This window comes from Somniosus microcephalus, chromosome 2 (genome assembly GCF_052327205.1).
Source record: "Somniosus microcephalus isolate GS21.2 chromosome 2, FLI_Smic_1.0, whole genome shotgun sequence".
Classification (NCBI taxonomy): Eukaryota; Metazoa; Chordata; class Chondrichthyes; order Squaliformes; family Somniosidae; genus Somniosus; species Somniosus microcephalus.
This window is the reverse complement of record NC_140988.1, coordinates 367,656,897-367,676,650: the sequence shown is the minus strand read 5'-3', so window position 1 is coordinate 367,676,650 and position 19,754 is coordinate 367,656,897. Positions and strand designations below refer to the sequence as shown.

Genomic DNA, 19,754 nt, shown 5'->3' with positions numbered 1-19,754 from the left:
GATTGGATGTGACATTTAACTGCACAAACCTGGAATATCCCTGGGTTAATTGCTGGCATGGCAGTAAGGAACTAGAACTGACCTTCGTATCTTCGAGCTGGGAGAGGGGAAAGTCAGACTCGGTTCCCCCACTGAATCACCATCTACTGGCAGCTGTTGGAAATTGCAGTGATGGATGACGAGAAGAGACAGGATTGGGGCTTAACTTTGATGTTCGCCATGGCTGATTTGCCCGCTGACACTCACTATCGACCCTCGCAAATGATAAAGGGCTACGTACAAAGTTACCAAGTATTTGCAGCACAGGAACAGGCCATTCAGCCCAACAGGTCTATGCCGGTGTTTATGCTCCACACGAGCCTCCTCCCACCCCTCTTTATCTCACCCTATCAACATCTTCACAGAATCACAGAAACCCCACAGTGCAGATAGAGGCCATTTCGGCCCATCGAGCCTGCACCGACACATATCCCACCCGATCCCCGTAACCCCTACACCAACACATATCCCACCCTATCCCCACGTATTTAATCCCCCTAACACTAAGGGTTAATTTATCATAGCCAGTCATCCTAACCCGCACATCTTTGGACTGTGGGAGGAAACCGGAGCACCCGGAGAAAACCCACGCAAACACGGGGAGAATGCGCAAACTCCACACAGACAGTCACCCAAGGCCGGATTCGAACCCAGGTCACTGGCGCTGTGAGGCAACAGTGCTAACCACTATGCCACCGTGCTGCTTCTGTTCTTTTCTCCCTCATGTGCGTACCTAGCTTCCCCTTGAATGCACCTATGCTATTCACCTCAACGACTCCCTGTGGTAGTGAGTTCCACATTCTGAGGTGACTGAGTTCTGGTGAAGATGAGGGACGGTAGTCCTTGTCTGGTTTCTGTACTAAACATCAGCATCGAACACTCTCAGAACATGTGCAGCAAATTCCTTGGGATGGAGAGGGCATAATGGTAAATTCCCGCCTGGGGGAGGACCGGAATATGAGGCGGAACCCGCTTCCATTGGAATTCCACCCCAATGTGCCCTGGCCTTTTAAATTCCAGTCAAGGGGGGGTTTTGAGAGCGGAATTTCCACACTGCCCATAAAGTGGGTGTGTTGGGTCAGAATTCCTCCCTTTATCCTTGGATAGGTCTCAGCAGAACTCATACCTGCTAAGACCTGGTGCGGCTCCCTTTCTGAAGGCTCCAGTAGAACGAGGGGACCTCGTCAAAAAACAGAATGGCTTTAGGATTTTTCCTTGCCTCCGTTGGGCCTGCAGGGGCGGGGGGAGGGGGGTGGGGCCGGGCGGGGGACCTCAGGGGAATGGCAAGGCACCATGGTACCTTACAAGGGCTGATCGGAATGGTCTAAGGCAAGGGTCACTGGTGTTGCCCTTTCAGGAGCTGCTCGCCTGGTTATGCAACTGAATTCACCCCTCGGGACACGGCATGTGATTCCCCGATCTGGGGCTCGGGCAGGTGTTGCTTCAGCTCCACCGCATCTGCACGAGCAGAGCGGAGGGCCAGGAATCTCAGGGCTAAAGCTCCTGTTCTCCATCCCAGTAGCGTGCCTTCACCCTAATTCCCAGAAGAGCATCTCCTTGCAGTGTGACATTTCCAATTCTGGCACCAACCGGTCATGTGACATTTCTCAATGAAACTCGCAGATAAGCAGGTTATAGTGTTGACTCATGGGGGTAGTTGCACTGTGGCACATGTCCGCTAGCAACAGGATATGAGAATAACAAAATGACATGGGACCAGTGACCACCTTTCTGATAACAAACAAAGGAGACTTTCACCTAATCAGTCTGGGCTGCATTCAAACTCAAGTCTATAATCTGCCCGCCTTGCTCAGTGGTAGCGCTCTCACCTACTAAGTTAGAAGGTTTGTGGGTTCCAAGTCCCACTCCAGAGATTGCGAGCACAAAAAGCGAGACTGACACTCCCAGTGCAGTACTGAGGGAGTGCCGCACTGTCGGAGGGACCTTACTGTGTGCAACTTGCCTGCCACATTTCCTACAACAGTGACCACCCTTCTACAAAGTACCTCATTGTTGTAACGCGCTTTGTGACAGCCTGAGGTTGAGAAAGGCACTATATCGATGCATTTCTTTCTTTCTATAAGGTTGGGAGTCATCTATAAGCCCTCTATAAGGTGAGACTGCCAGTCCTCATAATTTTGCAGCACTGTATGTCCATTCCATGCCTGCCACTTGTACTATGTGCATTCATCAACATTTTGCCTTCTCTTCAGTCATTCCTGATTCCCTCCCCTCCCAACTCTGCTTGTGATGGTGAGTCTGGATTTCCCGGCACTGTTTGGCAGACGTTCCCTCGGATGATTTACTTTTTCTTTTCTTTTTGGAAACCTGAGCGGAAGGTAGTCCCAGGGTCGATTGGAGTAGGAAAGCCAAACGAGAGGAAGGGAGAAGCAGTGGTCACTGGGTCCAGAGAGCCTTGCAGATGGTAGGAGGGGGGGGGGGGGCGAAGGCTGAAGGAGATACGGATGACCTTGTAGTGCAAGGATCTCTGAGCAAATAGAGATGACGGTGGCATTTTAGAATGAAAACCCATTTCTTCTTGTGGTGTGGTGGTGCCTGTGGGTGGGGGAAGAGAGTAAGGCAGGGGATGGGACAGGAAGGAACTTGTATTCATTCTCGATGGCTGTTGCTAATGCCTATGCATTGAATAATTGAACAGTGGGAGTCATTATTAACCTGGCTGAGGGGTTTTCAATTTTCTTTCTGCTCTGAAAGTTCCTAGAAATGGAAGAATTTTTTTTGTGTCATCTGGCCTGGGTTGGCGTAATCCATTTTTGGTATGAGGGGGCGTAATCATGTATAAAACATCATCCACTGTCAATCGAAGGCTACAGAATACCACCAAAGCAACTCTGCTTTCAGTAAGGACAGGCAAAGGCAGCAAAGGTAGGTGAAACTGCACTTTAAGTTCAGGAATATCTGATAGCCATGAGTAAATATGCTTGTGTACCAACTAGATCATAATTTATTTTCAGTGTCAATTTATGGTTCCCTACCCTTAAAATATATACAATTACGCTTTATCTGCTTTTTTTGTAATAGTCTTTGTAACATGCTCAATTCTCTTAGATCTGTTTGGTTTAACTCCAGTCAGGAATTTTTTAATTAAAACATTATTATAGAAAGAGAAAAGAAGCTTGCCTTTAAATTGCACTACTTTTTGCAGGACACCTCCGACATCTCCCAATCCAATGAAATGAGTATTGTTTAAAGTGGAGTCACTATTGTTATGTGGACAGAATTATTAATTATTCGTAACAGTCCTGTAATTAAGGTGAACTACAGAGCAAATGTTTGACATTTGAGGGTTTCTGACAGGTTTCGTAAAACAATTCAAAAATCTTTCAAAACAAAACCGGTTTTATAAATTCATCCGCACCATAGATTGAGTCGCTCTTGTTGAATTGTTGCAGATTTTTTGTCATCTGCTATTTGGTAGCGAGATTTAAGCTGTTGTTAAAGCTACTATCACGTCCAAGGCTAAATGGTCAAGAGCAAAGCTAAGCTGCACCAGTTGGTCATTGAGCTCTGTCTCTGTTGTTTCAAACAATCTTCTGTTGTTCAGTTGCGTAGTAAAGAATTCAGTCTCATGGTTATAATCACTTGATTTTTTTCTACTTTAACATTAAAAAAAACCAATCTAAAAGCAGAGTATAATTTCTTCAGAGTATAACGCAGTTTACAAGCGGGGTTATGCCGGCAGCTCTGGGCACGTGGGCACGCATTCAAGTCTTGTAGTGCCCAGCGAACGCTCTCTGATCTGCAGTAAGAAAACACAAATTTGTCCACACAAATACTCATTTCAATTCTTCCGTTTTTATTTCCTGTTCAATTGATCAAACTTAATAATTAAAGCCCCAGGTTTTACCGTTGGCAATCTGAGCGGACAGACACGTGAGACACTGGTATGATAGTCCTCTGTCTGCTATTTTAGCAGAGGCTGTGAATCTCAGTGAAAAATACAAGTTGGCTCCATTAAAGTAGGAGATGGGGAATTGTTATTCCAAGGCATTGAGCCCATCCTTTAGCAGTAACACCGCGTCTGTAATTGTCAAAAAAAAAATCATTAATAACTCATTTCAAAAAACTAATTCAAACGTTTGTTAAGTTTAAGCAATGTGTAAATGGGTTCTTTATAAACATTCTCTCTTGCTTAATTTCTTTCGAGGTTTGCATTGATATAAAATTTGAAACCATTACTTTTCCCTTTACTAAATATAATTGTTTCTCAGTGCCACATCTTTCTTTAATTTAGTTTACTTTTCTCTCCATCTTCTCATCTTTTATGTTTCACTCTGTTTCTTTCCCTCTCTCTCTCCGTTCTCTCCCCACTCCTTACGTTAGCAGTGTTCTTCTGGAAGTTTGCCTATTTTTCTTAGATTATTTGCTTTATTGTTCTACTTTTGATTATTGTTCTACTTTTGATTCTTCTTCTTCCCTCATTGCGTTTGGTTCAATCCATTTTTTGAATGTCTTTGAATGATTTAGCTCCAACCCATTTATTCGCACTACCATCAAACTATGGTGTGAATGAGTGGGCTAGAGCCAAAATATGGCTTGGTGGGTAGCACTCTTGCCTCTGAGCCAGAAGGTTGTCGGTTCAAGCTCCACTCCAGAGACTTGAGCACAAAACTAGGAGTGATTCTTCAGTATGTACCAAGAGATTGTTGGAAGTTCCATCTTTCGAATGAGAGTTTAAAGTCAAGGCTCTCTTGGTGGGCACAAGAAGATTCCATAGCACTATTCAAAACAGACTAGGGAACTTCTCTCAGAGTTCCGGCCAACATTAATCTCTTCAATCAAAAAAAAATGGTTATCTGACCATTGTTTGACTGCATGTGGGAGTAAGAAATGCAACAGCCAATTTCCATACAGCAAAGTCTCACAAACAGCAATGAGATAATGACCTGATAATTTTTTTTTTAGTGATGTTGGCTGAAGGATAAATATTGCCCAGGACACCAGGACAAACTCCCCCGTTCTTTGAAACAATGTTGTGGGATCTTTTCCGCCCACCTGAGAGGGCAGACAGGACCTCGGTTTAAACCTCTCATCTGAAAGACGGCACTTTCTGACAGTGCTGCACTCCCTCAGTGCTGCACTGGAGTGTCAGCCTAGTCAAGTCTCTGGAGCAGGGCTTGAACCCACCACCTTCTAACTCAGGGGCGAGAGTGCGACCCGACTGAGCCACAGTTGACACCTACTGCCTAGTATTGAACCTGTGTCTCCAAACTCCAGCAGCTCTGTGGCATCAGTCCCTGGTGGTTGGACATTCATTGGTAGGATGTTCATTGGTAAATAATGGGTGGGAGTAAAAGACTGCTGATCCATAGGCAGAGGTTCAGGGGGTAGTTCCTGAATGGGTCGGGGTGGGGGGGGTGGCTGCTGGTGCTTTGGGTTTTCTAGATAAGCTTTTGTTGGCCACTGTGGATGGCAGAGGTCCACAGGTGGAAGCTTGTAGGGTTGATGGTAATGGGTAATTGTTCTTGGCTTGAAGTCCATGGGTAAGGGTCCATGGTAACTATTCAGTGGAGGGGTGAGCGATTTTATATGGTATTTCAGGAGTAACTAGGCTGGAACTAGGGGGCATAGTCTCAGGATAAGGGGTCGGTCTTTCAAGACCGAGATGAGGAGGAATTTCTTCACTCAGAGGGTTGTGAATCTTTGGAATTCTCTGCCCCAGAGCTGTATCTGTCCCATACACAATGCTGTATCTGTCCCATATACAGTGCTGTATCTGTCCCATACACAGTGCTGTATCTGTCCCATGCCCAGTGCTGTATCTGTCCCATACACAGTGCTGTATCTGTCCCCTACACAGTGCTGTATCTGCCCCATGCCCAGTGCTGTATCTGTCCCATGACCAGTGCTCTATATAGCCCATGCCCAGGGCTGTATCTGTCCCCTACACAGTGCAGTGTCTGTCCCATACACAGTGCTGTATCTGTCCCATGCCCAGTGCTGTATCTGTCCCATACACAGTGCTGTATCTGTCCCATGCCCAGTGCTGTATCTGTCCCATACACAGTGCTGTATCTGTCCCATGCCCAGTGCTGTATCTATCCCCTACACAGTGCTGTATCTGTCCCATGACCAGTGCTCTATATAACCCATGCCCAGGGCTGTATCCCTCCAGTGTACAGCGCTACATCTCTCCAACGTTTCTCAACATCTCTACAACATAAAGCCCATTAAAACACTGTGCTGATTAAAATGTCATTCCCATCTCAGCGAGCATGAACTCTCTACTTGGTCTCAGTCACTCGCAGGTTTCTGATCCTCTTCCTAATTTCCCCTCGGCAAGAGCCTGCTTGCGGTAATTTTCTTTAGCTGCTTTAGATGTATCTGAGTGTCTGCGATCAGAGCAGTGTTTGCCCGGAGATAACTCAACCACCCAACTCATGTCAGTCCAGCGCAGGTAAGGGGTCGCACTGACTGCTGTCTGGAACTGGCTGTCCGGAGGGGAGAGGACAGAGCGTCAAGTCCGGGATTAAAGTGGAAGGAGAAAAAAAACTAGAGACAGAGTGAGATGTAAGTGAGCGAGATTGGGAAAGAGAAAGAAAGAAAGAAAGCAAGAAAGTCTTTGCATTTCTACATCACAGTTCAGGACCACTGGATGTCTCAAAGTGCTTCACAGCCAATGAAGTACCTTTTGAAGTGTAGTCACTGTTGTAATGTGGGAAACGCGGCAGCCAATTTACACACAGCAAGCTCCCACAAACAGCAATGTGATAATGGCCAGATAATCTGTCTTTGGTGATGTTGATTGAGGAATAAATATTGGCCAGGACACCAGGGAGAACTTCCCTGCTCTTCTTCGAAATAGCGACTTGGGATCTTTTACTTCCACCTGAGAGGGCAGACGGGGCCTCGGTTTTACGTATCATCCGAGAGGCAGAGATGAGGGAGACGGTAAAAGAAACAGAGAATAAGATGGACAGAGGGAGAGGGGGTGAGAGAGCTGAAAATTGGGAGGGAGCAGAGAAAGATGGTGAAACAGATGAGAGAAACACCGACAAACTGAATGAGAGAGCAAAGCTGGCAGAGAAAATAAGAGAGCAAAACTTGATGAGAGAAAAATGAGACAGTGGAAACCTGGTAGCGCAAGTGAGAGAGAGAGAAACAGAGAGAAAGTAGGAGATGCAAAACACTGGCAGAAAATGAGAGAAACTATCAGAGAAACTAAGTGGAGAGAGAGAGACACACACACACAAATGGAAAAAGGGAGACTGACAAAGGGGAGAGACAGAGCAAAAGAAAGGATCCAGAAAGAGTGGAAAGAGACAGTGAGAGAGAAAGACAGAGCAAACAGACAGAGAGAGACTGAGATTGGAGTCCACAGATTTATGGATGGAAAAAGAAATAGCGAGGGAGAGAGTCGGTGAGAGAGAGGGTGTGTAAGCATCCATGCACTGGTCAGAGCCAGCAGTATAGCTTGAGTCTGCTGGTTTTGAGTACTTGCAGGTTTCAAACCCAAAGTGCCGGAGGTACTGAGAGAATGTCTAATTAGAACATTAACAGAATAAAAGAAGAATAAACAGGAATTTATTTTAATGCCCTGAACAGATATGTAAAATAATGGAACTTTTAAAAAAAGGATTAGGTGGCTAATAGCAGAGCGATAAGATATAATCAATTGGAAAAGTGGCAACAGAAGCTGTTTTGAGTAGGGATTGTGCATTTACAATGCTGTTGTGATAGAGGATGTTACTGAGCGTGTCTCTTTCTCTCCTGCTTTAGATGTGGTCCTTCTCTATTTGCCTGCTCGCTTCCGTCGTTATGTTGGGCTGTTGCTCCGCGTTGGACAGATATCCAGAGAGCTGTAAGTGTCTCGGGTTCAGATATTCAAGCGACGAGGATATAGGATTAGAGGGTGCCGAGATTTGCAGATGATTCCTTAGAAGACCAAAGGAAGCTGGAGAGGGTTATTGATATGATGGGAGTGGTCAGGGGGTGTGGGGAGGAGCGGGGCCGGTGGGGGGGGGGGGGGGGCGCTGGGCAGTAAAACAAACCAAAATGTGTCACCCATCCACCACCTTAAACATTCACTCCCTCCACCACCGGCGTACCATGTCTGCAGTGTGTAGCATCTACCAGATGCACTGCAGCAACTCGCCAAGGCTTCTTGGGCAGCACCTCCCAAACCCGCGACCTCTTCCACCTAGAAGGACAAGGGCAGCAGGCACATGGGAACACCACCACCTCCAAGTTCCCCTCCAAGTCACACACCATCCTAACTAGGAAATATATTGCCGTTCCTTCATCGTCGCTGGGTCAAAACCCTGGAACTCCCTCCCTAACAGCACTGTGGGAGTACCTTCACCACACGGACTGCAGCGGTTCAAGAAGGTGGCTCACCACCACCTTCTCAAGGGCAATTAGGGATGGGCAATAAATCCTGGCCTTGCCAGCGACACCCACATCCCATGAACGAATAAAACTAAAGTAACAACGTTAATTAAACTCAGAATGGGAGAAGGCTCGGTGCTGTGGAAGAGCAGAGGGATGTCGAGGGTACACGTTCAGAGGACATTAAAGGCAGAAACTCCGATTAATAAGGCTGTAAAAAAAAGCTAATGGGATTCCAGGTTTTATCACGAGCTATAGAATATAAAAGCCCACGAGATAATAATGAACCTATATAAAACCTTAATAAGACCTCAGTTAGAATACAGGGTTGGGCTCCACACCATAGGAAGGATATTGAGGCTTTAGCGAGAGTACAATGCAGATTTAGTAGGATGTTATAATAAAATACTGCGGATGCTGGAAATCTGAAATAACAACAGAAAACGCGGGAATCACTCAGCAGGTCAGGCAGCAGCGAGGAGAGAGAAACAGAGTCAACGTTTCGAGTCGGGGACCCTTCGTCAGAGCTTCAGGACAAAGGGTTCAACTCGAAATGTTGTCTCTGTTTCTCTCTCCTCGAACCAGGGGTCACAGTCTAAGGATAAGGGGTAAGCCATTTAGGACTGAGATGAGGAGGAATTTCTTCACCCAGAGAGTGGTGAACCTGTGGAATTCTCTACCACACAAGGCAGTTGAGGCCAATTCATTAAATATATTCAAGAAGGAGTTAGATATATTTCTTAAGGCTAAAGGAATCAAGGGATATGGGGAGAAGGCAGGGACAGGGTACTGAATTTGGATGATCAGCATGATCTAATTGAATGGCGGAGCAGGCTCGAGGGGCCGAATGGCCTACTCCTGCTCCTATCTTCTATGTTTCTATGCTGCCTAACCTGCTGAGTGTTTCCAGCATTTTCTGTTGTTATTTTAGTAGGATGTTGCCTGGTTATGAGGAAAAGCAAATATGAAGAAAGACTTGAAAAAATTGAGGCTTTTTTCCCGTTAGAACAAGGCAGATTATGGGGTGAAGTTATGAAAGGATGGGGTGGGGTAGATCGAAGCAAACTTTTGGCGATACCTGAGGAATCTCGACCGAGGGAGGGGGGGCCTTAGAACAAAATGAAACATGAGAGATTTAGAACAGAGGGCAGGAGTAATTGCGTCACACGGAGAGTTATGAGGCTGCAGAATTTACTTCAAGGGTTAGTGGTTGAGGCAGAAACTCTGTCGATATTCAAGATTAGATTGGATAGGTGGGTGAAGGAGGAGGGGAGTGAGAGGTTATGGATAGGTGGGTGAAGGAGGAGGGGGGTGAGAGGTTATGGGTAGGTGGGTGAAGGAGGAGGGGGGTGAGAGGTTATGGATAGGTGGGTGAAGGAGGAGGGGGGTGAGAGGTTATGGATAGGTGGGTGAAGGAGGAGGTGGGTGAGAGGTTATGGATACAGGGTGAGTAAATGTGATTAGATTTATTTGCTCGCTATTTACTGACGGATTGATTAGGCCGAATGACCCGTTTCCATGTTGCGATTTCTATATAATTCTACAAACTGCATAGGAAGCTACACAGAAGATGAATGTGTTATGGTAATATTTCTATTAGTATTGATGCAAGAAGCAATTCCTTTGCATTTAGAGATGTCGAATATCATCCTGTTCAAAGGGGAATCTCCCGTATTTGTAACCTTGGGGGAATTTCACTGGGAGTGGACCCAATCTATTCAGACTCTTACAACTCGTCTTACGACCTTTAAAAGCCAAATAAGTTGTGGGTGAGGGGCGGAACCTTGTATATAGGGATGTTTGGCAACCACAGAAGGGTTGGAATCAGCTGGGGATTTGAGAGCCCTTTTCTGCGTAGCTGTCGGCTTCTCTTCAAGCCTACACTTGCAGGGCTACGGGGATAGAGCGGGGGAATGGGCCTGACTGGATTGCTCTACAGAGAGCTGGCACGGACCCGATGGGCTGAATGGCCTCCTTCTGTGCCGTTATGACTCTATGACTAGGGCTTGAGCTCCTAACCTAGGCTGACACTCTGGTGAGGGGGTGCTGCATTGTTGGAGGTGCCGTCTTTCAGATGAGACGTTAAACACATGTCCTGCCTCCCTGTTCCAGCGGGTCAGGTTGAAGATCCGATGAAATAAAAACAGAAAATGGCTGGAAATGCTCAGCAGGTCAGGCAGCATCTGTGGAGAGAGAAACAGAGTTAACGTTTCAGGTCGATGACCTTTCGTCAGAACTGGAAAAAATTAGAGATGTAACAGGTTTTAAGCAAGTGCAGGGGCGGGGAAAGGGGGGAGGGGAGGAAAGAACAAAAGGGAAGACCTGTGATAGGGTGGAAGGCAGGAGAGATTAAAAGACAAAAGGGATGATGGTGCGAGGCAAAACAAGATGGTAATGGGACAAGTAAAGAAACAAAAGATTGGTCTAGAAGAGGTATAAATGGGAATAGCAGAATCATTACAAACAGCTGCTGTCCAAAAAAATGAGGGCAGAGGTTATAATCTGAAATTGTTGAATTCGATGTTGAGTCCAGAAGGGCTGTAAAGTGCCTAATTGGAAGATGAGGTGCTGTTCCTCGAGCTTACGTTGAGCTTCATTGGAACAGTGTAGGAGGCTGAGGACAGAGAGGTCAGAGTGCAAGTGGAGCGGAGAATTAAAGCGACAGGCGACCGGAGGCTCAGGGTCAGGCTTGCGGACTGAAGATCCCGTGGCACTATTCGAAGAAGAGCAGGGAGTTTTCCTGATGTCCTGGCCAATATTCCTCCTTCAACCAGCACCATCAAAGAAAGCCCGCCCAGATTACCTTGTCTCTCATCTGATTGCTTCTTGTTTGTAAAACGTTGCTAACTGGAGAAATAGCTGCTGTGTGAGCTTACACAAAACCCCGCACAGGATGGATTTTGTTTTTCCCAATATAAGATTTTCTGGAAGCTGCAAACTCTCATTATGTTTCAGGATGTAGTTAGCCTGAGTAGATCAGCATATTCAAAGGGAAACCTACTGTCTTCACAACAGCGGTGACTGCTCTTCAGAAACGTTCACTGCGTGCGAAGCACTCTTCGCAGTCAGTGGAGATAGGGTGCTGCATTAATGCACATCCTCCGATGGATACAAAGAGTTTGGTTTCAACAGGGAATCAAATTCCTGAGTAAATAGTGAGGCATCAAGCTAGTCAGTGTTGGAGTTATAAGCACACAAGTTTCATGGCAAAACTTTGTGGCACGTGCAAGATAAAATCAAGAATGATAAAAGCAAGAAAGAAAGAACTTGCATTTATACCGCACCTTCCATGACCTCAGGACGTCCCAAAGCGCTTTACAGCCAAGTAAGTACTTTTAAAGTGTAGTCACTGTTGCAATGTAAGAAATGCAACAGTTAATTTGTGCACAGCAAGGTCCCACAAACAGCAATGAGATTATGACTCAATAATCTGTTTCAGAGGTGGTGGTTGAGGGATAAATATTGGCCAGGACACCGGGGAGAACTCCCCTGCTCTTCTTCTAAATAGCACCATGGGATCTTTTACGTCTACTTGAGAGGGCAGATGGGGCCTCAGTTTAATGTCTCGTCGGAATGATAGCAGCTCCGACAGTGCACGCTCCCTCAGCACTCTATTGGGTTTGCCAGCCTAGATTTTTGTTTTGCGTTCAAGTCTCTGGCGTGGGGCTACGAACCCACGACCTTCCGACGCAGTGAGCGAGAGTGATAGCCACAGAGCCGTGGCTGACTTTGGTTTTCTCTCCCACGTGACCGTCTCCTTCTGATTCCAGTGACCATTGTGGAAAGGACGGCGAGCGTCAATCTGAGCTGCGAAGCGTCACCGCACGCGGAGGTCACCTGGAAACAGGACGGAGAGACTCTTCAGGCCTCGAGGCAGTTCACCCTGGAGAACGTGGACCAGCCAGTTGCCGGGAACTACACGTGTTGGCAGAACGGTAGCATGGTGAAACACACCTACTTGGTCATCAGCGAAAAGGACCAATCGCCCATCTTCCTCAGCAAAGAAGGTAAGGTGGCGGTGGAGAAACGTCGATCGGCCACTTTCTGTCCTAGCTTTCGTTATTTTCAAATAGCCCCTCCACTCCTCGTGCAATTTCCTCTCCTCCGCTCCTGAAGGCGCCAACTCTTTGTGAGGGCACCACTCCACAAACATTGGCATCCGTTGGTACCTCAGTGTCCTTTCAGCCCTGGGAGACTGGCATTGAATCCAATCCAGTACCATGGGATAAAAAACAGCACTGTTTCAATCACAGAATGATACAACACAACACAGAAGGAGGCTATTTAGCCCATCATGCCTGTGCCAGCTCTTTAAAAGAAACATAGAAAAATAGGAGCAGGAGTAGGCCATTCGGCCCTTCGAGCCTGCTCCGCCATTCAATATGATCATGACTGATCCTCTATTTCAATACCATATTCCCGCTCTCTCCCCATACCCCTTGATGCCTTTGTGACTATCTCCTTCTTAAATATATTCAGTGACTTGGCCTCCACAGCCTTCTGTGGTAGAGAATTCCACAGGTTCACCACCCTCTGAGTGAAGAAATTTCTCCTCATCTCAGTCCTAAATGTCCTACCCCGTATCCTGAGACTGTGACCCCTCGTTCTAGACCCCCCCAGCCAAGGGAAACATCCTCCCTGCATCCAGTCTGTCTAGCCCTGTCAGAATTTTATACGTTTCAATGAGATCCCCCTCTCATCCTTCTAAACTCTAGTGAATACAGGCCTAGTCGACCCAATCTCTCCTCATAAGACAGTCCTGCTATCTAATTAGTCCCATTCTCCCTGCCCTTTCCTCAAAGTCCTGCAAATTTTTCCCCTTCAAGTATTTATCCAATTTCCTTTTGAAAGTTACTCTTGAATCTGCCTCCACCGCCCTTTCAGGCAGCGCATTCCAGAGCACAACAACTCGCTGCGTGAAATTTTTTTTTTCCTTATCTCATCTCTGGTTATTTGCCAATTTTCTTAAATGATGTTTGGCACAGTCTCAATCCAATTTCTTGTGAATTGGAATCCACAGCACGAAAGTACCTAGAACTAACTGGAAGTCTCATGGTGACAGACCATAATAATTGGCTAATGTGGGAGAGGGAAACCCTTAACTAGATGGTGCTGTTGCAACTCCGGGGGAAAGCTAGGCTTCCTATGAAGAACCTCCACAGACACCATGGGCTTTATGTTCTATATAAGCTTCTTTGGTTCTATACATGTTGTCTTTTGTTGTTCACTTGAGTAGGAACGAATTCAATGATCTGGTTATAATCATTTTATTCTTTAACTTCAGCATAAAAAGCAATTTACAAGTGGCGTATAGTCAGATAGACACAGTTAGTCCAGTTAGTTCTGGAGTTTGGGTACTTTTGTGCTGGGGACTCAGGCGCACCAGAAATTGGGTTGACGAGTGGGGGAGGGAAAAGGAAGAAGGGAAGAAGGGATTGAAGCATAGTTAAAGATGTTCAGGATGTTTTTTTTGAAGGCGAGGAGGGAGGTAGCAAGACAGAGATGCTGAGAGAATGAGGTTTCGAGCGGGGAGCAAAGTGGCTGGAGGAGACGCTTCCGATTGTGGGGCGGACAGTGGAGAACTAGATGCAGGCTGGTGTTGGAGCACCAGAGATTTCCTGAAGGAAGAGAGGGCTGGGGGAGAGGGCAGAGGTGGGGTGGGAATTTGAAAATGAGCATGAGAATTTTAAGGTCAATTCTCTGGGACGGGGAGCTTGGCGAGTACATGGACGATGGAGATAGGGCCGTTATTGCAGGTGAGGACACAGGTCACAGCATTCCGGGTGGCTGCACGGTGAGTGCTAATGGGCCCGTCGACCACAGAGTGGAATGACAACTAAACCCGATTTGGGGGGCCATGGTGCCAAATATAGTGGCATTACCACACCCTCAGCTAAGACCAACTAACTTGGCACAGGTTGCGCACAGCAAGCTCCCACAAACAGCAATGTAATAACGACCAGATAATCTGGTTTTAATGATGTTGGTCGGTGGGGGGGAGGGGTGGTGGTCGGACGTAGGACTCTTACATGCCAAGAACAAGCTCGCCAAGCCACAGCGGGAGCAGGAAGAGAATTTGCGACAGGAGCCAACTCGCATGAACTGAACACTCTGTATCTCTTTGTCTTCCAGTGCAATGCCATGCCCAAACGTTAAATGGTGTCATCACCTGCAGGTGGCAAACTCGTGGTCCAGCCATCTTCAATGTAAAATACTGCAGAAGGTAAGTGTTTTTTTAAAAAAAAACTTTTTTCAATTTAGCATATTGAAGATGCATACAGGTGCCACTGCCCATAGTCCCAACTTAACACCTACTTAGAGGGGGGAAAATTGACACGCTCAGCTGTGGCTCAGTAGGTGGCATATTCACCTCTGGGTCAGAAGGTTGTGAGTTCATGTCCCACTCCAGAGACTTGAGCACAAAAATCTCGACAGCCATATCTCTAATGGCCTGGAAGGTGTTAGCTTGCACACTCGTGTTTGTAATAATAAAATGGAAGAGTTTTATTGCAGCAATAATACAATTGGAAGAGTTGAGTGTCCGGTTGTTTAGTTGATGTTGTTATTCTGTTGGCATTTGTATGTATCGTTGATGATCCAGGATTTATTGGTAGTATGCATGGAATGTTGTGATCAAAGGTAAAATTTAGTATAAGAAATGTAAGGGAACACTGTTTAGTAGCTCACACTGGAATGGGATAGTGTGTGTCTCAGCAGCTCGCTCACACTGGTTTTGTGTAGTATGAAAAGACTGGTGCACTCATACGGGTTGTGGATAGTATGATGTTTCAATAAAGACCTGATTACTACAACTGAGTGTGTGTGTAATCTGACGTTTAAAGTAACAAGACGAAGAAGAACAAGAAAGCAGTCCCAGCACCGTTGACACTCATTCTTTCCTTCACCTCCATTTACTGAGAAGGCCTTTCCCACTCTCACTATTCCCAGGAATTCCAACAGGGAATCGGATTGCAAGTGTAATTCCACGGATTACTCCGAAACCGGCACCGACCACGAGTACACTTTCGCTGAGGAGAACTACTCGCCTTACGCAGAGGAGTACAGCCCCATCATTTTCACGGTGGAGGCCGTGAACAGTGTCTCATACCAAAAGCTGCAAACCACGTTTTACATGGAAGATATTGGTAAGTCCCTCTGCTTCGTTTGCAGTCCCAGAGGTTGGGAGTGGCTGAGCAGCAACAGATATCTGTTCAAATGTAAATGTTAATGCCCCCAAAGAGTTGTGGAGGCAGCTGGGTTTCCTTGAAAACAGAAGGGGCTTCATAGCGACTTTATAGAATCATAGAATCAGCCAGCGCAGAAGGAGGCCATTCGGCCCGACGTGCCTCTGTCGGCTCGCTGAAAGAGCCGTCTGACGTAAGAAAACTACGAGGCACTTGGTGTGAGTATTAAACAAGGCTTTAATCAACTGTTTTTCAACATGGAGATCTAGTTGTGTCCTTCACTAGTTCCTGTTAAAGAATGTCCTGAGCAAGCTGGGCCCATGCCCGAGTATTTATACTCTCCCTGGACAGCGCCACCAGCAGGCCGCCCAGTATTATTTCATAAGTCATTTCCACATGAATGACAAAATTCATGTCACCGTCCAATTCGTCCCACTCCCCCAGTTCTTTCCCCCATAGCCCTGCAAATCTTTCCTTTTCAAGTTTTGATAGAGTGGATACAGAGAGAGTGTTTCCACTTGTGGGGAAGAGCATAACTAGAGGCTGTCAATATAAAATAGCCACCAAGAAATCCAATAGGGAATTCAGGAGAAACTTCTTTACCCAAAGAGCGGTGAGAATGTGGAACTCGCTACCACAGGGAGTGGTTGAAGCGAATAGTAGAGATGCATTTAAAAGGGGAGGCTGGACAAGCATATGAGGGAGAAAGGAATCGAGGGTTACGCTGATAGATTTAGATGAGGAAAGACGGGAGGAGGCTCGAGTGGAGCATAAATGCCGGCATGGACTGGTTGGGCCGAATGGCCATGTAATCCGATGTAAATCTCAATTCTCTTTTGAAAGTTATTATTGAATCAGCTTCCACCGCCCTTTCAGGCAGTGCATTTCAGATCATAACAACTCACTGCGTAAATTTTTTCTCCTCATTCCCCCTTTGGTTCTTTTGCCAATTATCTTAAATCTGTGTCCTCTGGTTACGACCCACCTACCAGTGGAAACAGTTTCTCCTTATTTACTCTATCAAAATCTTGCATAATTTTGAACACCACTATTAAATCTCCCCTTAGCCTTCTCTACTCTTAAGGAGAACAATCCCAGCTTCTCCAGTCTCTCCACATAACTGAAGTCCTTCATCCCTGGTACCATTCTGGTAAATCTCCTCTGGATCCTCTCCAAGGCCTTGGCCTCCTTCCTAAAGTGCGGTGCCCAGATTTCTGATTCCCTTTTGAAAGTTACTGTTGTATCTGCTTCCACCACCCTTTCAGCCAGCGCATTCCAGGTCACGACAACTCGTTATGAAGATTAAGAATGGGAATTGGCAGAAGCTTATTTGTTTGCACAAAGAGTTGTGAGAATACGGAAGGCCATAGAATATGCAAACCAAAGGTCATGAGCTGTAAATGCTGCTGCGGCATGTTTTTGAAGTTGAATTTAGTATATTGGGCCACTTGTGAGCTGGCACCAGTGATGAATGACCTTGAAAAATGCTGGATTGTCAGAAAACCCCCCACAATTGGCTCACTAATGTCCAGGTGAAGGGTACCTGTCACATCTATCTGGTCTGGCCTGCATATGCCTCACGTCTCACACTATCTTTTTTGACTCAATGCACTCAGGGCAAGCAGCGATGGTCAATAAATGCTGCCTTGCCAGTGGTGGTGATCAAGGTGAGCGAAGGATTGTCCTGGGGAATGAGACACTTCGGATTTTGGGAATGCAGTTTATCTTGCAGCACCGACACTGGTTCTTTAGCACCAGCTGGTAGGATGAAAAATCAGGAAAATAAGAGGTGTCTTTAGGAAAATGAGAGGCCGTAAGACCAGACAAGACTGTGCCTTTTTCAGAGAGTCAACTATCGGCCACAGATCAAAGCCCCTTCTCTCCACTATGCTTCAACGATGCCTTAGCCAAACTGAGATGTGAGCACCAGTGTAACTTTCCACAACCCATCCTGTGGACTTGCTGAATGAGATTTCCAGTTGAGTGCCAATTAGTGTCACCGAAGCACTTTCTGTCAACCCATGGTCACTACAAACTGTGTGGAGTTTGTGTGGAGTTTGCACATTCTCCCCGTGTTTGCGTGGGTTTCCTCCGGGTGCTCCGGTTTCCTCCCACAGTCCAAAGATGTGCGGGTTAGGATGATTGGCTATGATAAATTGACCCTTAGTGTTAGGGGGATTAAATACGTGGGGTTACGGGGATAGGGTGGGATATGTGTCGGTGTAGGGGTTACGGGGATCGGGTGGGATATGTGTCGGTGCAGGGGTTACGGGGATCGGGTGGGATATGTGTCGGTGCAGGCTCGATGGGCCGAAATGGCCTCTATCTGCACTGTGGGGTTTCTGTGATTCTGTGAAACTGGGCGGACACTGTCCAAACTCATCTCACATCGTACCGCTATGGCCGGAAGACAGAGGAAACTTTCATTTCATCCCCTCCAAGTCACACGCCATCCTGACTTGGAAATATATCGGCCGTTCTTTCATCGTCGCTGGGTCAAAATCCTGGAACTCCCTCCCTAACAGCACTGTGTGGGAGCACCTTCACCACACGACTGCAGCGGTTCAAGAAGGCGGCTCACCACCACCTTCTCAAGGGCAAATAGGGATGGGCAATAAATGCTGGCCTTGCCAGCGATGCCCACATCACCGGAACAAATAAAAAAAGTTCTGGGTTATGTTTGAGGGTCCAGAGGTGAAGAGCCAATGACTAACCTATCTCACCACCTAATCCCTCCCTTTCCTTAGCTTTTCCTCACCAGTTTCCTCCTCTGTACTTCTCTCCTGTAGGTTGGGTATTTATTGTCAGGGCTTGGTTCTTTAGGAACCAGTTGCCTTCTGATACTCCTCCATTATTCTTGTATGAACCTTGACAGTAAGTGTTGGCTAGTATTCAACCACAAGGGGACTTCACATCTAAGTCTGGTCTGTTCCGCAGTTTCAGGTGCTAAGTCAGCAGGAGTAGGAACCCTAGTCGACATTTCCTTCCCTAACCCAAGGACATTGAGCGAAAATGTATCACCCTTAATACTGCCAATTATTAATATAACACAGACTGGTGATCCAATCAGGGGGCTTCCTGATTAGTATGGCTCAGCTACTCAGTTGGTGGCACTCACGCCTCACAGTGAGAAGATCGTGGGTTCAGGTCCCACTCCAGGGTGTCTTGGCTGACACACCCAGTGCAGTACTGAGGGAGCGCTGCACTGTCAATAGTGCCGTCTTTCCAATGAGACATTAAACCGAGGCCTCATCTGCCCTCTCAGGTGGACGTAAAAAATCCCATGGCAATATTTATCCCTCAACAAACATCACTAAAACAGGTTATCTGGTCATTATCATATTGCTGGCTGTGGGAGCTTGCTGTGCGCAAATTGGCTGCCGTGTTTCCTAAATTACAACAGTGACTCCACTTCAAAAAGTACTTCATTGGTTGTAAAGTGCTTTCGGACCCCCTGAGGTTGTGAAAGGCGCTATATAAATGCAAGTCTTTCTTTTTTTATTGGATATTGATTCTTAACTGCAAATAGAGCTTTGCAGTCACTTTTTTTACATTTCTAAATATATATTTTCCTTTCTGACGCAGTTAAGCCCGACCCTCCGCAGAATATAACGGTCACACGAAGGAATCCGAAAAAGCTGAATGTCTCCTGGCAGTATCCGTGCAACTGGATTAAACCATATTCCTATTTCCCACTGGTCTTTGAGATTGAGTACCGACCTATCAATAAACATGGCAACTCTGTCAAGGTAAGTGCAGCACGTTATAACTGGTTACTTGACGTAAATTCATTACTCGCCGTCCCCACATTCCCCACATCTTGCTCCTCTAATTTATCTTTCGCAATATCTCAAGACTGCAGAATTCCTCACCTACTTGCTTTTTCCAGTCGACAGTCTGCAGACCCACGCTTGATGTCACCTAATTATTACATATTGATTAATTTTTTCCTACTTGGCACATTATAAGCGTTTTTTTTTAATATGTTTATAGGATGTGGGCGTCGCTGGCAAGGCCAGCATTTATTGCCCATCCCCTAGTTGTCCCTGAGAAGGTGGTGGTGAGCCACCTTCTTCTTGAACCGCTGCAGTCCGTGTGGTGAAGATACTCCCACAGTGCTGTTAGTTAGCGAGTTCCAGGATTTTGACCCAGCGACGATGAAGGAACGGTCTCCTAGGCCCA

The 19,754-nt window shown here is 46.4% G+C and overlaps 1 protein-coding gene across 1 annotated transcript; it reads left to right on the top strand.

Annotated features, from left to right (window-relative positions):
- Positions 1-2,834: 2,834 nt before the first annotated feature.
- LOC147123751 (interleukin-12 subunit beta-like) lies at positions 2,835-19,487 on the top strand. The gene is made up of 6 exons (XM_085967093.1): positions 2,835-2,925; positions 12,159-12,395; positions 14,521-14,611; positions 15,337-15,533; positions 19,158-19,321; positions 19,428-19,487. The coding sequence occupies exons 1-6, from the start codon at positions 2,835-2,837 to the stop codon at positions 19,485-19,487; spliced, it is 840 nt and encodes a 279-aa protein (XP_085823219.1).
- The last annotated feature ends 267 nt before the right edge of the window (positions 19,488-19,754 follow it).